At 28.5% G+C, this 24169-nt stretch overlaps 1 protein-coding gene across 1 annotated transcript; it reads left to right on the top strand.

The window, feature by feature from the left end:
- The first annotated feature begins 1723 nt into the window (after positions 1-1723).
- On the top strand, positions 1724-22767 carry LOC126843493 (E3 ubiquitin-protein ligase MYLIP-like). The gene is made up of 6 exons (XM_050581055.1): positions 1724-2232; positions 4160-4353; positions 20448-20676; positions 20771-20937; positions 21042-21261; positions 21917-22767. The coding sequence occupies exons 1-6, from the start codon at positions 2146-2148 to the stop codon at positions 22319-22321; spliced, it is 1302 nt and encodes a 433-aa protein (XP_050437012.1). The 5' UTR covers positions 1724-2145; the 3' UTR covers positions 22322-22767.
- Positions 22768-24169: the final 1402 nt, after the last annotated feature.

Consider the following 24169-nt stretch of genomic DNA (forward strand, 5'->3'; position numbering starts at 1 on the left):
ATAATACATTTAAAATTCTTTTATTCATTCAGTCTCGTCAAGAAAAAGGTTTTTTTGTTTTTGTAAAATAGAATAATTTACAGGTACCTCTGTCAAAAGATTATTTTATGCAACATGAAATTATTTATATCTATGCTAGTAATATGTATATAAGTCGTAATTTTTACATCTTAATACCTCAGCATATTTCTGTTTAAAATTAAACATTATTGGTTATTAATTTATTCTCAATTTATGATGCGGGTTCAGTTAAGTAGGTATAAATGAAATATAAATGCGTTAGTCAGTTTTTTTTATCGTCAAAAGAAAATTTAATAACCTGCGTTTATCGTCGATATGTATAGCATGTATTTAATATTTAGTAAATAATTATACTTCTACACATTAAGTAACTTAAAACTATTTTTGACGGATATCATTTTTTCCTTTATTAAGTTATGTGTTGCACCGATCACGACGGTTAAAATCTTAATGTTTAAATTTTCTCTTACTAACTGATAACTTTTAAGAGATTATGATACTAAGATATTATTAAGAGTTACTGTTTTTTTATTAGTTTTGTTGCGTTAACTAAAAAAATCCAACTTGGTTAAATTTAGAGCAACATTTAAAAAGAATAAATTAATTCTAGTGTTTTAATTTCTAGTAAAACCAAATTTGTTTACTATGATTTTAATTATTAAAATCTTGGTCCATAAAATATATAGGTTTTATCAAATTTTCTCACACAATAAAATAGTGTTTGAAACACGTGAAAACAAAAAAAATGGGGGGGGGGGGTAAACCAGTTACTTCTTATAACACTGTTTTCCGAAAAAATTTCAATTAGGTTTTAGATTACATAAATAAAGTTTATGACTTTTGAACTATTTAATACCCATCCTAATGTATACATTTAAAAATAGCAAGATATGCGTCTATATGGCCAAAGTGTAGATGAGGTTGGCATTTTACTGTTCGTTATAATTTATAATACTATGCTTGAGAATTAAATTATTATAAGATTGAAAATAATGCAAGTACTAAGCAGTATCTAAATTCCTCCCTCTCTCCAGAAAATAAAATTCAGGCTACGCGCTGATTCAGGAGGCCCATTTAATGTAATTTACTTAAATTGTACACATAATGAAGTTAAAAAGTTTAACTTGAACTGTGTAATATGTCGATGTATGTTTTTCGAATGCGATTTGCGATCGTATTGTTGTAGTTCTATAGACCATTAAATAGACGGACTTGCAGCAAAACTCAAAAGCCCTTTGTTGGATTGAAATCAAATACAGACTATTATAACTTAATCATTGGGCACCGGGGTCAAATATAAACGGGCTTGTTTTTTTTTTATTGCACGCGCGTTTTTGCGTTTTATCACATGGCGGTAAAATTAATGCGACCAAAAAAAACACCTATGGCCAACAAACGTGGTCGCGTTACAATGAAAAGTGTGAATAAAATAAATTCGATTATACAAAAGCGAGTAAAAATAAATAAATAAATATAAACGTGATTATATTAATATATGTATATATATATTTACTATAGTATTATTGTTAGGCACGAGCAATGACCGGCAATGCCGCAACGGCGGCCGTACAGTGCAAGACGGCAACGTCGCGCGATGGTATCGCGCCAAGACAAAGGAGAACTCGCCGCCGCTGATCGCAGCAGCAGCACCGGCGCTACGTTGAGTATACCTACTATAGTTACTAAGTTGTATAATAGTAGCGCAGTCGGCGGCCATCGTATTCCAGCTGATCGGTGTATTTAGGTTTTTTTTTTTTGCACTTTGTTTTTGTTGTGTTTCTTTTCCTCTTGTCACTTTAGTGTTTTTTGTTGTATTGCATGTGTCTCACTCGCCCGGGAACTTTCGTCGGTGTTATCACGGTGTGCCGCATATCATATCGTCGTTTATTGTCAACCGCGAGCGAACGTGCGATACATGGCACGTTTGATGTGCACTACAGTCCAGTTCAGATCGCTGCCCAGTATTGTATTGTTATTATTATTGCACAATCGCATGTTATTCCACTGTCGAATTCGACGCCCAGATTGCCGTGCTGCCGTTTCCGATTCTGCTCGCGACGGCCGTACTTGAGAGACGATTGTCGAAAACAATAGCGTGGACGAGTGAAATGACCTACAGTGAAAATGTGGTGTTTCGTAAGTCAACCCAACGCCGTCGTCATAGAAGTCAGGCTTGACCATAAGGCCAAGGGCCTGGAATGCCTCGAAAAGGTGATTTTAAACATTTAAACAAATTTTTATTTGACAAAAAAAAAAAAACTCGTTTGTGTATGCCATACAAGGTATTCTCGTATATAAGTGGTAAACTAGGCACGATAATGATTCTATGTAAGTTGCTATGCAATATTGCAGACAAAATTGGTTTGCGACATGATCAGACGTTTTTTTAGGTACAAAAACCACCTATTTATATGGTTTTTTGAGGTATTTTTTTTCCTAACGTATAGGTATTCCCGTGTAGTCCAAGTCGAATTTTCAATTTTAACATTAGCTTTGAACCAAACCATCCATATTTTAGCAAAATTATTCAAAACGTTGTGATAAATGTTCCCATCTAAATATAAGAGACTATGGTAATCAACTAAATTAGAATCGGACACATTTGGCTCGCACACAGACGTGTAATGAAGTAACAAGAAGCAGAACAATGTGAGACCTGGAATATTATAACAAATTCAATTAAACATATTATCATAAAATGTATAAAAAACCGAGGTGTCGAATTTGTTTTATCAGAACATCTACACAAAGCTATAATACCATCACAAGCCGAAAATCCATTTCTAAAAAAAAAGCAATGTTATTTAATATTATATAAACCAACCATCGTAATTTATTATAGAAATCTTATCTTACTGTAGTCTGTATCAATTTTAATTTACTTACTATTATAGCCAATGACCCTGTCAAGGGTTATTTATAATATAAATAAAAAAAATACTTTACACATAAAATCATTATAGAATTTTAGCACTTTTTAAAACCCTTTTTATTTATAAGTAAAATTACATATTTAACTAATGTGTTATTGCTCAGTGGCTTGCTCTCTCCCCTCGTGTTTTCTATTTAAGCCCTTACTGAGTTATCTTGTACATGGGTCTCTTCTGCAGGTAATTTTCAGCTGTTAGTTATCAATATAAACAATTATTCACTAAAATTATTCTTTCTATTGTTATGTACATCGTACCCATTTTGACACATTTGTAAAAACGGAGCTAGTTGTCTAGCGGCTAGCCGTACAAAAATTATTTAACATATTAGGTACTTAATTGTTGTAATTTTCATTTTAATGTTACATTTTGATTATAAGTATTTATAAGGTTTCTATCATTAAAAACCATTTTTTTTTATAAGGTTTTAAATTTGTAAATTATAAAGTCTAAAGAAAAAGAAGTTAACTGATAGGGATTATTAAATTTTAATAGTTATAATATTTATTAAACAGTTTTTACCTTCCAAAAATGGTTAAGGAATCTATTTATTTTGTCATTGTGTTTATCAGAAAATTGGTATATTATATTAGTTAACCTGTTTTTAACTTGTTCATGCAAATAAGCACATGACCCAAAGCTTTTCAATCACATAAATTATCCTATTAAAAATTATCATAAAATAGTATAAAATTATATAAAATAGTTTAATATACTCTATAATTTACCTGTTACCCGATATTAAAATATAGATTCTGAATAAAGAGAAGTGGCTTTAAATATATTTTTTATGGCTGTTATTTATCAATATTGATTTAAGATAATATAGCTTACGTAGTTGAGTTAAAAATAATTTAATTTCTGTAATATGATAACCAATTTTTTTTTTCATAACATGTATAGGTTTTTAACTGTCATATAAGTACTTAAAAAATGTATATTAGTAAGTTGTATTGTAATTGCTATTAAGATTAAATTATTTGTTTGCAATATGGTAAGAGAGATAAAGGAAAAGTACCTACTTGTTATTATAATAAATTATAAATTAATGTTTTATTGATTTTTTTCTTAAAATTTGTCTACTAAAATAGACTGATGTAGTTTTGTACACTTTTTTAGGCAATAATACTTATTGGTCTTAAATGCAAATAATTTTTAAAAAAGTGGCATCAAATGAATGATTGTAATTATTTTCATTTCTTATGTAGGTTTGCGAATGTTTGGGCATTAATAAAGAATGTGACTACTTCGGCTTGCAGTATAAAACTGTCAAAGGTCAAGATGTATGGTTAAATTTAAGGAACCCAATTGAAAACCAAATTAATGGTGTTCAACCATACAGATTTGCACTTAGAGTCAAATTTTGGGTACCACCACATTTATTGTTACAAGACTCTACACGGTAAGTTATAAAAATAAATTACACATAGTTATTATTTATTTATAATATATAATATATAATTGATATTGACAATGATTAGCAGCCCCAAAATAAAGGGTAGAGATAAAAGTGCACATTTTAATATAATTCCAATAACATTAAATAGGAATATTTTAGTGCCCTCTTATGAAAACTAGCATGTTTAGTTGACAAACAAAAAAAACACTTCAGCCATTAGTTTATCCTAGCTGAAATGTTGTTTCATTAGCAAAATAACATGTTTTTTTTTTGCTTAACATTGATTTATGTATAATACATTTTTAGGTCTAATAGTTTTCTGTAATATATTGAAACAAATATCAATGTTTTCAAATGTTCATAATCTTTTTAACTAACAAACTTGTTGCTTGTTATAACTACAGTTGTTGTTATTTACAGTTTATTATTACTACTATTCTTTTTCGTAGGTCAACTTTATTATACATAATTTATGATTTATTTTACCAAGACTTCAGAGTTATCTAAAGTTGTTATTCAGACTGCATCTATTGCATACTATTTATGATAATATTATAAGTTGCATTTCAATTTGTATACTTCAACATAGTTAATTGGTCCAAGCGATTTAAATGATTTGTTAAGTATTATATATTGTATTTGAATTTTATTTGTTCACGACCATTTAATCTACACAGACCAAAAAGAAAAAGTATTTACAAACATAATACCTTTGTAACCATTAGAATTATTTGTACAGGAGATAGCTCACTTCAATTCAGTTTAGTAGGTTATAACATTACAGAATATTGTAAAACATCAGAATTTATATAAATCCTTATTTATTAAAAAAAAAAAAATAACTTACCTAATACCATTGATTATAAATACATTATTTATAATCAATACTAATACTTATTACACTAAGATCACCTTTTTTTTAAATTTTATTTATTAGGCAAGTTATTTTATTAAGATATTTTTATATGATAGAAATCTGGTATATACTTGTATAAAATGATTAATTTTGTTGTAACTAGAGAAAAATAATGTCCAACAAAAATAATTGCCTGTTGCACACCAGCAGCTCACTTGTGTCATAATTATAATGTTAATTATAACAGTTTACGTTAAAAGCAAAAATTAAAATAATTATTCTTGTCATTATAATAATTATGTGTATTTTTCTCACAAAACTTATTAGTTATTAGATTATGTAAATAATATATAAATTTTGTTTAATGCTCAGATACTGATTGTATTAAAAAAATGAGGTAAAATGATTAATGAATAAACTATTTGTAATATGGCTGTTGACATATTACTAAATTAGTTGGTCTTACATAGAGCAAAATAAATTAAAAATAATCTGATATTGTTTCAACTGTTCACTCTGGTAACGAAATTCTATTATAGTTTAAAATTAAGATAATATCGTTTTCAATCAGACACGTTTTTGAAGATTGCCCAAGTATATCTCGGGAATTTTAATAAAGAAATAAAGACTTACTATTTTTTTGTATCTATTTGGTTAGCTAGTTGAAAGTCGTCTGTCATATATTGTTTAACATTGTACTTGTAATAAACCCAAATAAATAAACAGGTTGGATAAAATATAATTATCAAAAATAAATAAATATATTTTTTTAGTTTCTCCCTGAAGATGGTAAGATTGTTAAATTTTTTTGTCTAATACACAAATTGTACAAACATAAATATAAATTAAATTTTTTTTTTTTTTATATTTAAATTAATTTTATTACCTACTTTCAAATTTATTACTATGTAGGCAAACCTGTATGCAGTGGCCGGTTTGTCTTATCCAACTTACTTGCCCATTTTTTTTTCTGCTCGAACGAATACGATTTTTTTTTTAGTTGTAATGGAAAAAATAATGTTTAAAAACACTATTTTCGTAGTTCGTACTCGGGTTTCCTAGAATGTTAGCCGATACGTCCCAAAAGGTCGAGGACGACTTGCAGCTAAATAATTTTTCCTTGGCCCAGCCGCGCTTATGTTTTGCTCAGTGTGTTAAGTAGATTGCACGAGGTCTTTTTTTAAGGAGTTTTGTATAGGAAATATTTAATTAAAAAGATCATAATAAATTTTGACCATTTTAAATTTAAATCATTTTTTTAAGAGTAAAAGCCATTTTGGTTTATTTTGGACCAAGCCAGACAAAATTTCAATTACATAAAATGGTTCAATGTCAATTCTGTAAAGAGGTTTGAGTTCTTTGGCTACTTTACTATGTTATGTAGGAAGCTGATTTTCATTTAAAAGTTTCTTGTAATAAAATTAATTAAATTTGCATTTTTCTAAATAAAAAAAACCCAATTTTTTACATAAAAAAAACAAAAATCAAAACTCTGTTTTCTACATAACCTAGTAAAGTTGCCAAAAAACTCGTTTCACTTTATATAGAGTTGTAATCGTACCATCCTAAGTAGTCGAAATTTTGTCTAGCTTTTTGATCTAAACCGTCAAAAAAACAGACCGCGTGCAATCCCCTTAACCACTTGGTCAATTGTTTTAGTTTCTTTTGTAATATAATAAGCTTATTTTACGCGATTTATTATTTCACATGAAAATACAAATATAAAAGATCAATTAAAATACGTTTTTAACTAATATACCTATCTAAGATCTTGGCGATTCTCCTCCTCTTTTTATTTTGTCGACATCATAACAATATACATCCATTGGAATATTTTATCGCCGTCTGTAAACGATTGCGCTAATCAATTACTAGTTTTACGCTGGTACACGATTAAAGAATATCTTTAATCGTGCGCTGGTAGCAGACGCTTTCGTTAAAAAGATAAGAAACCATGTACGTTAATGTTAGGTAAGGTTAGTATAATTGCAAATTACTAATATTCCAGATGTTATTCTCAGTCGGTAAACATAACATATTAATATTATAATTTATAGTATGCATTAATAATATGTTATATATTATGCAACCAACATTGTTTTTTGCCAGAGTCATGTACAGTACACATTTTATGTTTTAATGATGCGCCATTTGAATTCAGAAACTTTTTCAAAATCAAGAAACTTATATAATATTATTATAGGCTACAGTGACTGCATTCAGTGTCAACTATGCGTTGGCGTTCTTATCATCGGTTTAAGAGTAGTTGTGTATTAAAAGTATTAAATGACCAAATAATAAAAAACAAATTTTGTTGTGCGAACTACGAGATTGAAATTTATTTGATTATATGTAATCTCTTTCGAGACACTGAAAACTGAACTTTGCCCGGTAGATAAGGTATCGTACAACCTAGGATCTGTGCCAGACACGTTTGGCGTGTGCGAATAATTAATATTGTTATATTTTATTGCAGTTGACCTTATACAGCTGATGATAAATTAATCCAACCTGACATTTTACATTCAAAGATCTCCAAGTGATTGCTTCAAACACCTAACTCGTTTGTGCTAAAAGTACTTTGTAAGCACTAATCAGTAATGGAAATAAGTTTAATTAATTTGGAAAATTTTAATAAAAATCTACACTTGCTCGTTTTGATGCACAATATTACATATTATTATTTTTTGTGATAGTCAAATAATTTTAAAATGTTTTGGAATTATAAAAAAGTCAAAGGTACTTGAAAAGAACTTTGTTTGAACTTTCTAACAACTTTCAAAGAAAGCCATGCCTGGTTTTATAATAGCAGAAAGTTGCTTTACAATTATTGTTTATTCAACTCCATTGCTATTCATTAAATAAGTCCGGGTAAAAATGTTCAGAGAAAATATGACCAAGTAAAAAATTTCTAAGACCAATAAATATGCAAGTATATTACCTGCATATGTATAGTGTATTTTTTTGTGGTAAATGTGTTTTAAAATATTTTATTATTTAACTATATATTATTATGTATGGCAAAAATAAACGTTTTGTTTGTTGCTCAGGTTTTTTCTACATAACATTTTCTCTTTAACATTTTTTATGATAAATGTATATAGATTGACATATATTTAATTATATGTTTGTACAAAAACTATGGGATTTTGTTTATGTGTATATTTTGATGGTAAAATTATTAAGACATTTATTTCAGTAGACATTTTTACCGGCATCCCATAAAACATTACTTTGCAGGGCTTCTATTGATTATTTCATTAATTTTTTTTTTAGTAGTTTTATAATTTAGCAAATTAATAAATTAAAACATACTATGTGGGCAGTGTGAGTAAAAACTACTAGTTAAATTTTGGCATTTTAAACGAGATGCTGTGAATTCAGACAATAATTATTGTTGAAAATAATTTTCTATTTAAAACAACAAAAAGAAGATAATTCGCTTGGGTTTGTACCAAAAGTCTTTTAGGATTATTTAATTTTGTTAATGTGCGAAATATCAAAAGGAAAGGTTAACGTCCATTGCACTCGTCAATGCCAAAAATACTGCAAAAAAGTTCTATATAAAATAATTCAAATATTTTTAGCCAAGTTTAGGTTTTGTCTTTTTTTTTACGGTTCTTCACGGGACACGATTCTCGACATAGTTGTTAGTATTTTTTTTTTTTTGTGGAAGGTGACAATATATGTGCGCGGGGAGAAAGTGTATCGATAACGAAGTTTCTAATTTGCACACAATGGTGTTGTGATTTTTAATCGATTTACTGATCTATGCCTTGTTGTTTGTTTGTGCACTGGCCGTCTAAATACCATTCGGGGTCGGACTAATAATAAAATTTAAAATTCCGATTGGTAAATTAACATTTTTTGCTTGCCCTTGCAGAAACCCACATGGCCACATCATGTGGTCGTTATTCTTATCAATTGTTCGTTCGTAGATTTTCGTCATTATAATATTATATTATGTATAATAATATTTTAGGAGTTCAATGCTACACCTTTTTTGTGTGCGTCTCATGTTTACTTGGCTCCTGCCGCCCCAGCCGTTTGTTGATTGCACTTACATGGCCTTGGCCAAGCTTTTCGGTCTTGTACAGTTTTACACTTGTAATTTTAGTATTGTAATAAATTATGGATAGCAAATAGGCGTCTCATATGCTATCGCTAGTATGTTGCTAGAAGCTTTATTCCTATCCTAGTTCATATTTTAGGCTATTATATTACCGTAATTTTATTTTAATTCTTATTTACTTAATTGTTACAGGGTAGAGTTTAAATATGTTATTACATTCACCTGAAAACAATTTGTTAAAACCTAACTAAAATTCCCCTTCTAGCTATAATCTATTGTATAGAAATGTTTCAAGAATTGAGTTTACTTCTATACTTAAGTCCAGTAGAGATTAGGGAACAAGTTATCATATTACGAAAAATATTATAAAAAATTCTAAATTATAAGGTTTTTATGTACAAAGAATACATATTATATTAACTATTATGTCCTTGTCTTGAATCCCGGATCAAAATTGTTTTTTCGATGAATTATTTGATACAAGTAAAATGTACACAAACGTTACACTTGTCCTGTCGTTCCTTAGGTAATATCATTAATAATTAATACCGCTATTTGATATCACAATAATCATCATTCCTTGTGAAACCAATATTACTATTAACATTATTTTAAAACACTTTTTTATCCAGCCATTCGTTAGGATTCGGGCAAGTCTATATATACCGCCGCTGTTCAGTTAGAAGCGGACAAATAATTTATTTTTGATTTGTTTTACGACTCCCGAATCAAGTAATTTTTTATTAGTCGTTATTTTGTCGGTCGTAAAACAACAAAAGTCATAAGGCCAAACCCCTACGCCACCGTCAGTCAGTATTGATGGCGAATGTATTTTATTTTAACACCTCTTAAATGTGTGATAAAACGTTTTACAACGCGTTTGTATAGGACGAATAACGACCTTTAGCTGTAGCCAAGTCTCTTTGAAGTGGCTTGTCTTTAAAAATGTATTGCCTCGATAAGATAATATTTAGAAAAGTTACGTATCTAACCAACAACGATAATATAATTTTAGTACCTAGTGTACTTATAGCAAACAATAAAAACTGGCTAGTATACCTATTATGTAGTGTTCAAACTTCTAGGTTGAAATTCTTGGTTTTAAACAGATGTTGTGAATATTATTATGAATTATTAATTTTATATAATTACTGTGGAAAGCTATGTGCTAGGTACTGTGAAAAGTATAAATAGCAGAATATTAGCACATGGGTCACGTTTTTCTTTCACAAAACAAACAATAGTTTTTAAGTTTAAATTCAATTTTTTTTACATACTCGAAAACCCACAAGATTATTTTTGATACTTAAGCGGCTTTTGCCTTAAAAGTTCAATGGTTAAAATGCGCCGATTTGCATAAGGTAAATGGCCGCTTATCACTAATTCGATAATTTCCTAAAGAAAAAGAGATATACACTTTGCTTGGCAAAGGAAAAATAACGACTTATTACAAATTTCGATATCAAAATATTTTATACTATTTTAGATATTTCTAGCTTCATTTTCGAAACATATAAGGTAAATGATTTAAAATTTTTACTTTCATATTTTATATTTTCATTTATGATTGTGTAATATTTAAAATGTTAAAGTATTATCGGTTATTTGAGGATGAAATTATTTGACATTTCAAATGTGTCAAATTTTAAATGCCCGATAAAAATAATAATCGCATTTATAACATTGTAGCTTAGTAATATTTATCTATGGTGTGTCCAAACTTCGTTGACAATTTCATTGATGTCACAAATTAAATAATAACCAATAACAACAACTATTCGTCATTCTACTACGACTATTAACGTTAAATGAACATCCGCATGTATTTTTTAAATTATTTTATCTTCCGTCCCTGTCAGTCTTTGAAGTTATTGTTTATGTGGGAAAACAACCGGTAGGTTGAACGACCTACAAAATAAACACTGGCGGCCTATGATCATACGCCATTTAGACTTGTTGATTACCCACCGCTTGTTATTTTTTCATCAATTACATTGTCAGCATTATTCAAATATTATAAATTGTATGATACGTCGCATCTATTTAGTGAAATTGTTCTTTTTGTGAAAAGAAAATTGTGTTTTTACACTTGGTAAATTAAATAAAAATGTCGTTAGCCATTTTGTAGATATCTTTTCATGAATTGAATAGTGAATTATCTCCTCATCAGGGGCACTTAAGTTGTAGGAAAACACCCAGCACAAAATTCTTGCATACATTTTATTTCATGAAGTGGCCCTGATGTGAATTTCAGAATCCAATTCTATTATAGATAATTTGCACTTAACAAAATTTTAAACTTATCACAAAAAAAAATACAGTTTCACTGAATGGAACTGACTGGTATATTATATATGTTCCAGCTTTAGTTTTGTTGAACATTTTTATGTTAGTGCCATCACGAAAAGTACAGAAAATATCACGTATATTAGATCATCTTTTTGTGGTTTTGCAGTCTTATCCAGTTTGCGAGTATTTTGAGTTTTTTTTTTATTATAATATATATATATCTTTTATGTATCCGAAACCTTCGCGATTGCGATTATTTGGCTACATCTAAGTATGGTTTCATAATTCTTTGTTATATAATTTTAATAGTATAATACAATTTATATTATTGGCGTATTACGTTCTGTATACAATTTACTTAATTTTTCATGTGCTGTTCCCGTGATCACATTCTAGTTCTTTATACATCCGTTTATAAGTTCAGCATTGCGAATTTCAACACATAAAAATGTCATTGTTGTCCGATTTTTTTATTTATACTATTTTATGCCGACGATGCTATTATAATGATTGGTCCGCACCGCTTCCGGTACATCACAACAACTTCATGGGGCACGTGACTAATGCACGATTCGATTGTTTCAAAAAAGGGTAATGATGAATAATCATATCTTTTGTTAGAATTGACCAGCGTTTTTTGGCATAGTCCAACTACACGGACAGTTGTGGATCGTGGAATTGACAGTGTACATTAGTTACCGGCTGATTATTGAGAGGAAATTAACGGTTCGATTGTACATCTCGATCGATAAAAAGTTGGCCGAAAACATCATCGGATGACGGTTTAAGCCCAAAAAATATGTTTGGTATTTACCTAAAAATATGGGTTTTATACATACTCAATAAAACTTAGGGGGCATTTAAAAAAAAGAACCGGGTTATTGACAGCGATTTAAATTTTTCAAATTTTGCTTTTATCCTTGATGAGAGTTAAGGTGTGTCGGTGCCATATTGCGCAAAAAACCGTTTTGGCGTGGCTCGTTATGGTGTAGGTAGGCGGTTAATTGGTTTCGCTAATGTAGCCGAGTCGTTTATAGTATACCCTATTGCATATTGTATTATATTACACACAAATGTAAATGATTTTCCTCGTTAGTCTATACTCTCCTATTATTAATCATGGTATTCAAAGTCGTCCCTATGAGTATTGTTAGGCAATTCAGTCGGATAGAGTGAACGCATATATTATAATATTACACATGTATTGGCTACGGAAAATGTGTTTTCATTCAAGGTCTGGCGCAAAAATTGCATCCGGAAATGAACATTATCTGGCTAATCCACATTGCAATTTATTGTACAGATGAGTATAAAAGTAATCTTAAATAATCGATGTGCTGATTATTGCCTGCCCCCGCCCCCCTCCCGTTCTTCAATAATTATGTTTTGTAGTGTTTGGATTTTTCTTATATTTTATCTAGCACAACATAATGCAAATATGAGTAATGTCTTTAAAACTCTATAAAACATGCAACTTACCTATTAAAAATCACTTAAGTGAAAAAATGTATTATATTTACAAGAAGTTTGCAAAAAAAAAAAATGACATCAAGTTAAAAGTTTTGTTTTTGTTTAAGTTTTATAGTTTTTTTTCATGTATTTCTAGACACTTCGTTGGAAACAGTTTTATTATTATTATTTTTTATTTTGAATTCATATTATTTCGTTTGGCGATTTAAATATATGTTTCCTTGTCGCCAAGCTAACTTCTATTCTTAATACTAATCATTTTTTCTATATTTATTCAAATATTTTTCTAGTGTTTTTATAAAAACTAACTTATTATAATATTATATAACTTAGATTCATTAGTTTTGAAACTAAAGAATCTTGGCAGTTGGTGTTCAGTGTAAAAAAAAAGCTGATCGTTATATCCTCAAAAACTTGTCTCTCTTTAAATTCGTATTAATAGCTTCGTTACTAAAACTTTTTGAACACAATAATATTAATGACCTACAGTTTTGTGTAGTGTAAAAAAATTGCAGTTATGGTAAATATAAATTTGGAACCTACTACACCTACTATTGGATACCAAAACCTACTCAATTTCCTAATTTTAATAATAATATAGCAGGTTCGATTTTTCATAAACAATTACTTAAAGATGCACTTGGATGTCACTAACAAATTAACGTTATGTTTCGCATTTAATTTATAAAATATAGTATTTATTAAATGCATTTTGTCGTTCTAACTTCTAAACTTATCTTATTAGTTGTGTGAACATTTTTTTTTTTGACTACTTTCCTTATTATATATTACTAATAAGTAATTAATAATAATCATTGAGAATTTTATACATGGGAACAAAATGTGTTGATTTGAGTAAATAAAATAAAAATCAATTTAAGATTGCTTCTATGTTACAACAAACACTTTTTGTCCCAATCGCTTCGGGACGATTCATTTTTTTGTGGTTTTATCAACAGAGATAACAAAACTAACCCTAAACATCCGTCGCTGTTATGGAACGTATATGACGCAGAATAATAATAGAGATCTATATTGGTTCTCTATGTTTATCAGTTCAATGTGAGGAAAGAATTTGTTTCGTTTTTTTTAATGATTTCAAATAGCATTTCCTCAAAAAATTATAGGTTTTAATTAAATGGCGAACGTGACGATTCGCACGAAATCTCTTTAATAAGCAATGTATTCGCATTAATAATTGCAACAACTACCTGGACCTTCGGTCAATAATTGTTTTTAATAATATATTTTCAGTGATACACAGCCACGTTTACAAACGGTATGTTATAATGTTAAATACTATTGTTTCTTATTATGTCTGGTTATGGTTGTTTAGGAATTTCACGCCCCAGGTAATCGTTCCCCGTCACTTTTGACCTTAAAAAAAAAAAAAATGATGTGTATACTGAATGTGTTGAAGGATTTAAGTCTCTCCATTGCCTAATCAAATCGAATATCGTGTTTGCTAATTATTATGTGTTTATCCGAGTTGTTTACTTCATAATTGAAATATTGGATTAACAGATGACCAATAACAAGACGTTTTACTGTATTAATTTTTAATAGTATTATAATATAACGGTAATCACTTATGATAAGTGGGTGATTCTTCAGATAACCAAAAAGTTAGAAAACTAATAACTTAATATATATATATATATATATATTTTCCGGTCAAGTAGAAACAGGTTGACTAGAAATTGTGTTTTCTAGTTCATAATTATAAATAAATTCTAATCCCTTATAAATAATAAATAGAAAATTTTTAATCTGTTTTTTTTTTTTTATAATCTATTTATGCATATTTATATTTTATAAATAATTGTCATTATTATTTTTAAAAGTAAAAACTCATGATTTAATTTAGCTAAAATTTTCTGTATATTGGTAAATGTAATATTTTTAGCACTTACCAAATTCTATTTAACATAAAAATCAAACCAATAACATATTAATATTTAAACAGCTTTTAAGTGTTTTAACGTTATAGGAATTGTTTTGGCCGTCATTTTAGTTTTTCAGCTATTATTTCAATATTAGACTTTATTTCACTAATGTCAAGAAGGTTGGCGTTTTAGTGTATGAGTTTTGTAATACAGTATCTGTATTTCTAATTATATATTGTGTAGGTATATTATAAAAATACAAAGCCTTGAAAGCTTTGGTCATTGGCCGACCATGTTTAATGTATACCGACAGCCATAGAAATTCTATAATACAAAGGTCTCCTATGAAGGGTCATCGCTTACCGTCGCCGGTTTTTATTTTTCATTTTAACTAATGTGTGAATACTAAATACACTAAAAAGATAATATATACCTAATAATGATCGGAAACGCTTGTAAGGAGTGAGTTTTCTGTTTCAAATATATAAATAAAATGATTTCCTCTATATATACGTACCAACTTATCTTAACCGCACTTACAGTACGTTATATAATCGGCATTATAATTACAAAAAATACAGTATTTTATAGATATTATGTATTCATATTTTATAGCCAAAAAAAAATGTTGGTTCGATTGACGCCAATCACGATGACCGAATAAATCGTGATATTATACATATATTTTAATATTAGCTTATTCAGTAGTGCTTATCTAGATAAAAACAATATACAGAGATTTAAAATATTATAATCTTTGGCAAAGTTTTCATTAAAATATAGGTTATTAAATTTTACTAATAATTAAAAATATAGGTTATTTTTACTAAAATATAAGTAATTTTTAAAATTTCAGTCGTTTCTCGCCAAGACAACTTTAACTAACAGCTGTTCACTGTTGCTTGCTTGGAAGTTTTACAAATACATAGTTAAAAAATATTGGCGTTTAAACCAGGATAAACGCGTTGATTCATTAAAAAAAATTATTTTGTATTCGACTGACGTGGGTCGCCTTATATTATCATCAATGTACACTCGACCCTTAACCCGTTTCACCACAACGTTTGACGTGTATGTGGTTAAAATTGATGAATGTATATTTTTAAAACTATTACACCTTTACCGGTGTTTCAATGTAAGTTTTTTTTTAGTTTTAATATGACAGTTGATCTTTCTATTCGACCGTTTAGTTGAAAACCGTTTATTAAATTAATATTATTTGTTATGATTTTGATATGCATAATTATAACGTAATACATAATTCTTAACGGTTTGCTCGAACATATTACTTTGTGTTTTAAACGATTACAGAGAGCTGTCGAGCCAGCTCAATGTTGGCCATAAGTTTTGTAAAAATCAATCGGAAACTTCAACAACAAATTATTTGTGTATTATTATTACTGTTATGACTTATTAGGTATTATAAATTGTATTCGATTGTTTAATATATGACTATTACTATAGCATGGTAAATTTTTATGAAACTAAAGTAACGATAATTCGCTAACGGTGAGTACGATCAGATATCTCGAGATCTTATCTTAATATTAATGAAAAACAAATTATTAAATTGTTGTACCTTACTGACCGCAGCATTCTGCATTTATTCTAATTATATGTTTTATTTTGTGCTTTTTATTATTATTATTTATCTATTAAAAAATAAAAAATAAAAGTAATACGGTTGAGTTTAAATATGTGTATTAAATTGTAATTATATTATTAAATACATTTTTATAAACTTGAAGTTTCGACAGTGTAGACTGTAGGTCAATAGATCAAGATTAAATGTTATAATTTAACTTATGGAAATATGTACGAGATGTTGGGGATTCATAAGCCTAATAAATAGGTTAAAATATATATTTACCTTAAGCCCACTCCATCAGAAAAAAAAAGTTAATACTATTAAATATTTAAAAAATAAAAACAATAATGGCGGTTTACCGCGCTGTATGTATTCACGGTCACCGTCTTAGACCAGTATCACAGTTAAGGTCAAAAATCACATGCGTGCGTTCGTACATAAGAAAAAAACGCTCAATATTTTAATTGCACACGTCTGTTCTTCTTCCACACAGCGTGTTAATTGATATTTTTTTTTCAAACTTCATGTCCGTAATAACAATTTAAATTAATTGTTCGTAAAGCAAGACCGTTAACAATAGGAATAATAAGTATTATTACTACCTATTATTTATTTATCATCGACGACCAAACGCAAGTTTGACGTCACCGCCCGCAAAGTACATAGTACTATTTTTTTTTTTTGTTCTAATTGTTTTGGACTTTTTGTGTCACTACGTGAAATCTTGTGGAGGGAAATTTACCCGATGACTTGCTTATCGAAAACGAAACTGTAAAAGCCGTCGTTTTCTGAACACAACGGTGGTCGTATTATTATGATTATCATTAAAATTACTATTTACCGTCCGTGTTCGCGTGTGTATAATACACGGGTAGTATAGTATTGAAAACGGTCAGTCCTGTATTTTATGGCCGTCGAGGTCATGAAATTAAATTTTTATTTTTATCACAGAATATATACTTTACTGTGGAGGTTCCGCCAAACAGGGCGTTAGTGTAACTCGCCAAATATATGTGCATAAACAGGTTTTGATTTCTTTATGTAAGTAGTCACGAACACACTATTTACGCCTTAATATATATATATTTATTTAAAACTGCTGAAATGTTGAATAAACAGCGCGGAAATTAATGTTGACGGTACGAATGGTGCAAGTTTTTTGCATCGATACTATAGGAGTGCTTATGTCTTGTTAATTAATACCGCAAAATATCGACTAGATAAACTAGATAAATTGTTATAATGTTACTACGCATTACCTAACGAGAGCAACGCGAATTTAAGACTTCGCGTGTGGCTTTAGGTTAACTATATTTTTGTTTCTATCTGGGTTTTTCAAAAATATTCAAATGCATTTTAACCTAAAATTATAAATGGGCTTGAGACAGGGAAAAAAATTCATTATTACTTTAGTGATGTGATTTTTACCACGTTAACGTCTCCATACTAAAATCGCATTCAATACTTTTAAATACAAAAATACTTTTAAAAAAAAGTATTTTTTTTTAAATTAAATAAGGAGTTTCTTTTTATATTTTTTTTTTATCAGCTGTTAAATATCAGACAATTGTATCGAAAATATTTTCCTGATAATGTGGATTCAACATTTTCATTTATTTGTGTAGTTTTCTGTTTTAAACATAAGTTATAACAGGGATCACATTCAACAAAGTTTTTAAACTGTAATAATAATTTTTATAAAAAGCTTTAATATTTAAAACTGTTATGTAGAAGTTATTTAATAACTGCTAAAATGAAACATGATGAGAAAATTATGTAATTGTTTCAAACCCTGACTTTGAATATTTTTAAAAACAAAATAAAGTTTTCATTATTCACTAAATTAACAAATATGTTTTTTTTTCAAGTATTAAAAAAAACTTGTTAAACTCAGTTGGAATTACTGTTACTTTATATACATTTTTATTTTACAAGAAATCTCCAAAAATAACAATTTTGCCATTTTTTCCGGTATGGCACTTTGTCAACTGCTTAAAATTATCTTAATCATCATCATGTATCTTCTTTCTTTTTTCGTTACCACGTTTCACTTGGTGCAATTGTTATTTTAGTTTATTGTTTTATCTTTTTGGCTGAATGACTAAATAATTATTATTGAAGTAATATTAAAAGTTATTAGTTCGAGTATGCTCTAGCCAATTTCAACGGTAATAAATTATATTTTTATTGTAACGTTAGCAAACAATGAAGTGAGCTCTAGAATAATTTTAATTTTTTTAACTCAACGTTACGCCATAATGGTAATTTATAACAGAAAAATAGCTAAAGTGAATTATGCATATTTTTTTCATTTATACAAAATTTGTGTTGGCACCTGCGGTCTAGTAAAAGCCAATATTCTATTACTACTTAATTATAATAGTTCTAAGTATGGTAAACAGTGGCTCTAAGGCCCAAGCATTTAATAGTTAGTAATGAAAGTATATAAAATAATATCATCCCCGTCGCCGTATAAATATTTAAATACGCATAATTATTATTCAAAACTGGTTTTCGTCTTAATTCCAAATATGTGTAGACGATTTTTTTTTCATTTTTGCGAATATTATGTTGAAATGTATAAATAAATTATAATTGGAAAATAATTTCCAAAAGTTATCTTAATTATATTTTAAGTCTTCAATTGTAAATTTTGCTGTCCAGCATTTTTGATTCGATAAAAAAAAAATTAGTTATAAGTTAGTTATTACCGCCTCTTGGTCACGTTCATTTAGGATATATATTTATATTAAAATCGATAAAATATTTTTTTTTCTCTAGATAACTAAATTAATACTGCGAATTTCGATTTAAAAACCTCACAAGTTTAATTATGTAATAGTTTTTTAAGTAATAAAGGAAAGATAAATAGTATTTATTAAATACTATATAGTATCCATGAATAGAAACCTTAAGTGGATTATAGAATATTCTCAGATTATTAGTACGCATTTTTAATTATTACGAATAATAATATACAAAATGTACATATTTATATACATATATATTTTATAAATCTTAGTATTTTGTTAAATAACTACTTAAAATGGATCTTTTTTTGTACTTTTGTCATTTTTTTAATAAAAAAAAAGTACTGTCTAATGTCTTCTGTCAATTTTTTTAGCGATAAAAAAATTCTTTCTGCGTGTTTACTCTCATATTAGATTTGAGGTGATGATTTCACGTCTGCTTCTGTTGCCAATATTTTTTATCTGTGCCAAAAGCTATCCCTGTGCACGTTTTTTTAAATTATAATATTTTGTATAATATGTATATTGGACTGTGTATAAATAAACCTTTGTTTTTTTTACTTAACTTCCCACCCCCCTAATCGATAGTAGCCTATTCAAATAAGAAATTCCTAAAATTTCAGACCCCTCTTAACTCTTAAGTGTTAACTTATTCGTCTAACATAAAAATTAACATTTTTTACTACAAAAATGCTTTTATGATAACTAATTAACACTTTCACAATTTAAAAAAAAGATTCCTAAATCTATAATATAACACTTTAAAATCACTCTCTTTGTATTTCAGGATAAAAATTATTTATATTAAGTCACAGCCCATTGAAACTGATAACTTGCTAGAATAAATATTAAAAAAAAAGTGCAATATTTTAGCTTTTAGAACAATTTTTCAAATTAGAAATTTTTTTTTATTAGTTTTCAAGTTGTGATGAAAAACTAAAATTTCTAATGTTAATCAAATGCAAAAACAAAAATACTCGAGGAATTAGTTAAGGTTTAGAAGTTTTAAGAATTTCTTATTTGAATAGCTTTCTATCGTTTAAAAGTGTTAGCCTTATAAAAAACAAATAAAAATGAAAAAAAAAGAAGCTTATTATATTATATAATAATATACATCACAATTTATGTGACTTATGTTTATGATCGAAAAAGTTTAATGGTATTGGTGTTTTATTGTTTGTTTCAGCCATCAGTTTTATTTGCATGCCAAATTAGAGCTATGTGAAGGTCGTCTGAAGCCGACCGATAGTCGGGTCATAAGTAAAACTATAGTATTATTGGCACAAGCCGAAATCGGCGATTGTGATGATTTGGTTCAGTCCCAGTTCTATGGTCAATGGTGTGAATACCTCGGTGTATCTATGGACGACGAGGAATCAATCAGTCGTATTCAAAAACTTCAATCGGATATAAAGGTGCGTTCAATCAATATTATAATTTAGATGGTTTTTATGAACGCAGATTTTTTTTTAATACATATATAATCGTTTAATATTGTTTTTTGATTAGGGTATGAAGCAATCTACTGCTGAGTATTGGCTGATTAAAGAAGTGTCTAGCTTGGAAAACTTTGGTGAGGAACTGTTCGAAGGAAGGACTGCCACCGGATCGCCAGTTATGGTTGGAGTAGGTCCACACGGTATCAGTCTAGAACAGCCGGAACAGGAAAAACAAGTGTGAGTGCACCTCGGTTAAACAATAGTAAAACAAAAATCGACTAAAATCGTTCTTATGCTAATATTTAGGTAATTAATTTTTTAATTATATATTTTTATTTTAGGATTCCTTATACGGCAATACGGAGTGCAGCTAGTCATCGTCGAGTGTTCGAGATGTGGTATCTGGCCGGCGTTGAGCATTCGGAAACTCTATTAGCATTAAAACTAGAGTCTAGTCTAGGGGCGAACACTCTGTACAGAGCGCTAACAGAAAAGCATGCGTTCTATAGTTGCGAAACGGTCAGAGGTGCTGTCACTTCACAATACATTAGAGATCTCAAGGTAAAATAATAATGACCTTTAGTATTTCTAGAAAAACCATTATCGTATGTAGGGCAAAAGTTTTGAATAAACTAATGAAAATGGTTGGCTGGTTGATTAGAAAAATTACAATACTCCAAGAAAATATACCACTAAATTACAACTACTTCTGATGAATAACGTGGCTTGGAATTAAAAAATTTGATTTTTCCACAGAAACCTTTATTGTGGCCAAAGATTTATTATTAATCAATATTAATCATTATATTAGTATTTGCTAAAAAAAACTTTTTAAAAAATTCAAACCTGAATAAGTTTATCTATAATGTTTCAAAACTTTTAAAGAATTTGAAGCTCATAGATTTTCTCATTTAGTATTGTTTGTAAATACGTTTTTTATATTATTATTTCGTACTATTTAGCTGATTGTCTATTAATAATCATTTTTTCAAGATTTTTTATAAAAGGGATATTGAAGTCCCAAATTTTGAACAAATTGCAAAAAAACTTGTTAGTTGTTAACTACTTAACCGATTTTTAAAAAATAATAAAAACTAAAACAATTTAAGAATTAACTAAAGTCAAAGTTTACTAGACATCCACTGCTGTGGTGTTATCAATACATAATTAATTACATACACAATTAATTAAATGCAATTTTTTTGTTGTTTTCCAGGGTACAATCATATCTATATTTAATGAAGATTCGCCGTTGGGCAAAAAATATGTGTTTGACATACAGCGGACGTGTAGAGAAGTGCATGATAATGCTCGCCGTGCGTTGTATGACCAGCAAAACAAAGCAACCCCTACCAGTTCAACAGTAGCGTTGAGCGCACCCGAACCTGAACCGTCCAAGTCCCAAGACAGTTACAGGCTCGCTAAACTCATTGACGCCCTTACATGTCGTATTTGCATGGATGCTACCATCGATCACGTTTTCTTTCCGTGCGGTCACGTTATCGCGTGCGGTACTTGTGCAAAACGCTGCGACGCTTGCCCGCTATGTCGAGGAACCATCGAAGAGTCTAGACATGTTTTCATACCGACATTGGCCGATTTACCCGGTTTCCACCATTGAGAAGATGTGTGGAAATATTTGTATCCTGTTGACAATGCACTGCCAAATCGGATATGCTCGTCTGTGATAATAATAAATATTATATACATATGTGTATCAAAACTTCCTATACTTTCATACTTATTTATTTTTACAATTTTTGATTTTATAATATCTTATGTTTGTTCTTTTTGAAGTATTAATAATTAAAATGATGAAATATTTCTATTAATCTGTCATTAATTATTTTTATATTATGTATATCATACGAATCTTAAGTTTATTTTTCATTACAAACGCCTATTTTGTGTATTAAGTTTGTTTTGTATTACCAGCAAACTATTAATATGAATGTCATAGACGACACAATTGTTCTTTGTTATTTTTATTTAATATATTTGTAACGTATGATTAAAATGAAAACTTAAAAACAAAAATATTAACAATTAGAATATTATTAGGTATAGTTGTGTTTTATTAATATCATCAGAACCATCATTATTTAAGCATTCATAGTTTTTATTTATTGTATTAACATTATTCATGTATTATTTCTGTAAAAAAGAAAAGTTTTCAAACAAATTGATTAAAAAAATGTACTGTTTTTAATTTTTCATATATTCGAACTTTTACTTATTATAAGTCTTAAAAATGGTATTTAGCTAAATAGCTATTTAGTCGATTTGTAGTCTCATTCAAACAATATTAAACCGTTTGATTTGTGCATTAAAAAAACAACTTAATTGAAATGAAACAAAATTGTATAACGTCACATGTTTGGGTATCTATACATTTTACTATCACATGGACATCCTGAATAATAAAAAAATTAAAACTGCTAATTTGATGAATACTTATACATTCTGAATGGGAATGTTATCATTTAAAATTAATATAAGCTTTTTTTTTTTGCTTAACAATATTTTTAAATTTTTATTTAACCAAATTGGAAACGTCGAAGATAGTTTTTTGTATGTTGGAACAAGAACTTTAAAATTGAATACATTTTAGAATACAATTAACAAACATTATTATCAATTTCTTAATTTTCAATTAATTAATTATATGCTTTATAAATAAATAAACTTTAATATACCTTAATGTTAAGTTTTAGCGAAAAATTGCCTATACAGTGCGCCCTAATAAATGCCAGTGTAGAGGCCCCTTAAGTAATTATTTTGTTATTTGCTGTTTAGTCGGTACCTATACACTAATAATTGCAAATTTAAAAAATTGAATTCGGCAAATATCCTGATAATAAAAGGTGAGTTTTAATTATATGTTGATCTATAATGTTATAAATTATTAATTAGTCGATGTAAGGATTTGTTTTGTAACATTTAAAAAATTCGTTTTTATTTTAATGTTGTTATATTGCACAATTTGCATGATCCGCCTTATTATTGAAACATTTATATTAATTTATAAATATTCAATAAAAGATAAAAAGTATTCTACAAGTCTTAAAGTACAATTTTTTTTAAACAATATAAATCTAATTTTGGAATACTGACAACCACCCATTTATAATTGCTCATGTAAAAAAAAAAAAGGCCTCAAAATATAATAATAATCAAAATCATTTTAACTTTGAAGACTTCGGAGCAGCTATGGAAAACAGCGAGCAAGCCGTAAAAGACGTTGTTGCTGCGGTCGAGAAAAGCATAATGGTCGCCATCGGCTTGGTGGAGATGTGGTTGAGCTCTGACAACCAGGTAGGATACGCGGCTGTTGATCAACTGAAACGAAAAATCAACGACAGCGACGAGTCCAAAATAATATACCTGCTAGACTTGAAAACGGAATTATTCGAGTTTGCGTCGAGCACTTATCGGGATGAGTGCGACGACAAATTCGAGACGACCAAAA

This window comes from Adelges cooleyi, unplaced genomic scaffold (genome assembly GCF_023614345.1).
Source record: "Adelges cooleyi isolate 19-005CV unplaced genomic scaffold, UGA_ACOO_1.1 ACOO_flye_CR_arks_rails_tigmint_CR_PRNA_108, whole genome shotgun sequence".
In the NCBI taxonomy this organism is placed as follows: Eukaryota; Metazoa; Arthropoda; class Insecta; order Hemiptera; family Adelgidae; genus Adelges; species Adelges cooleyi.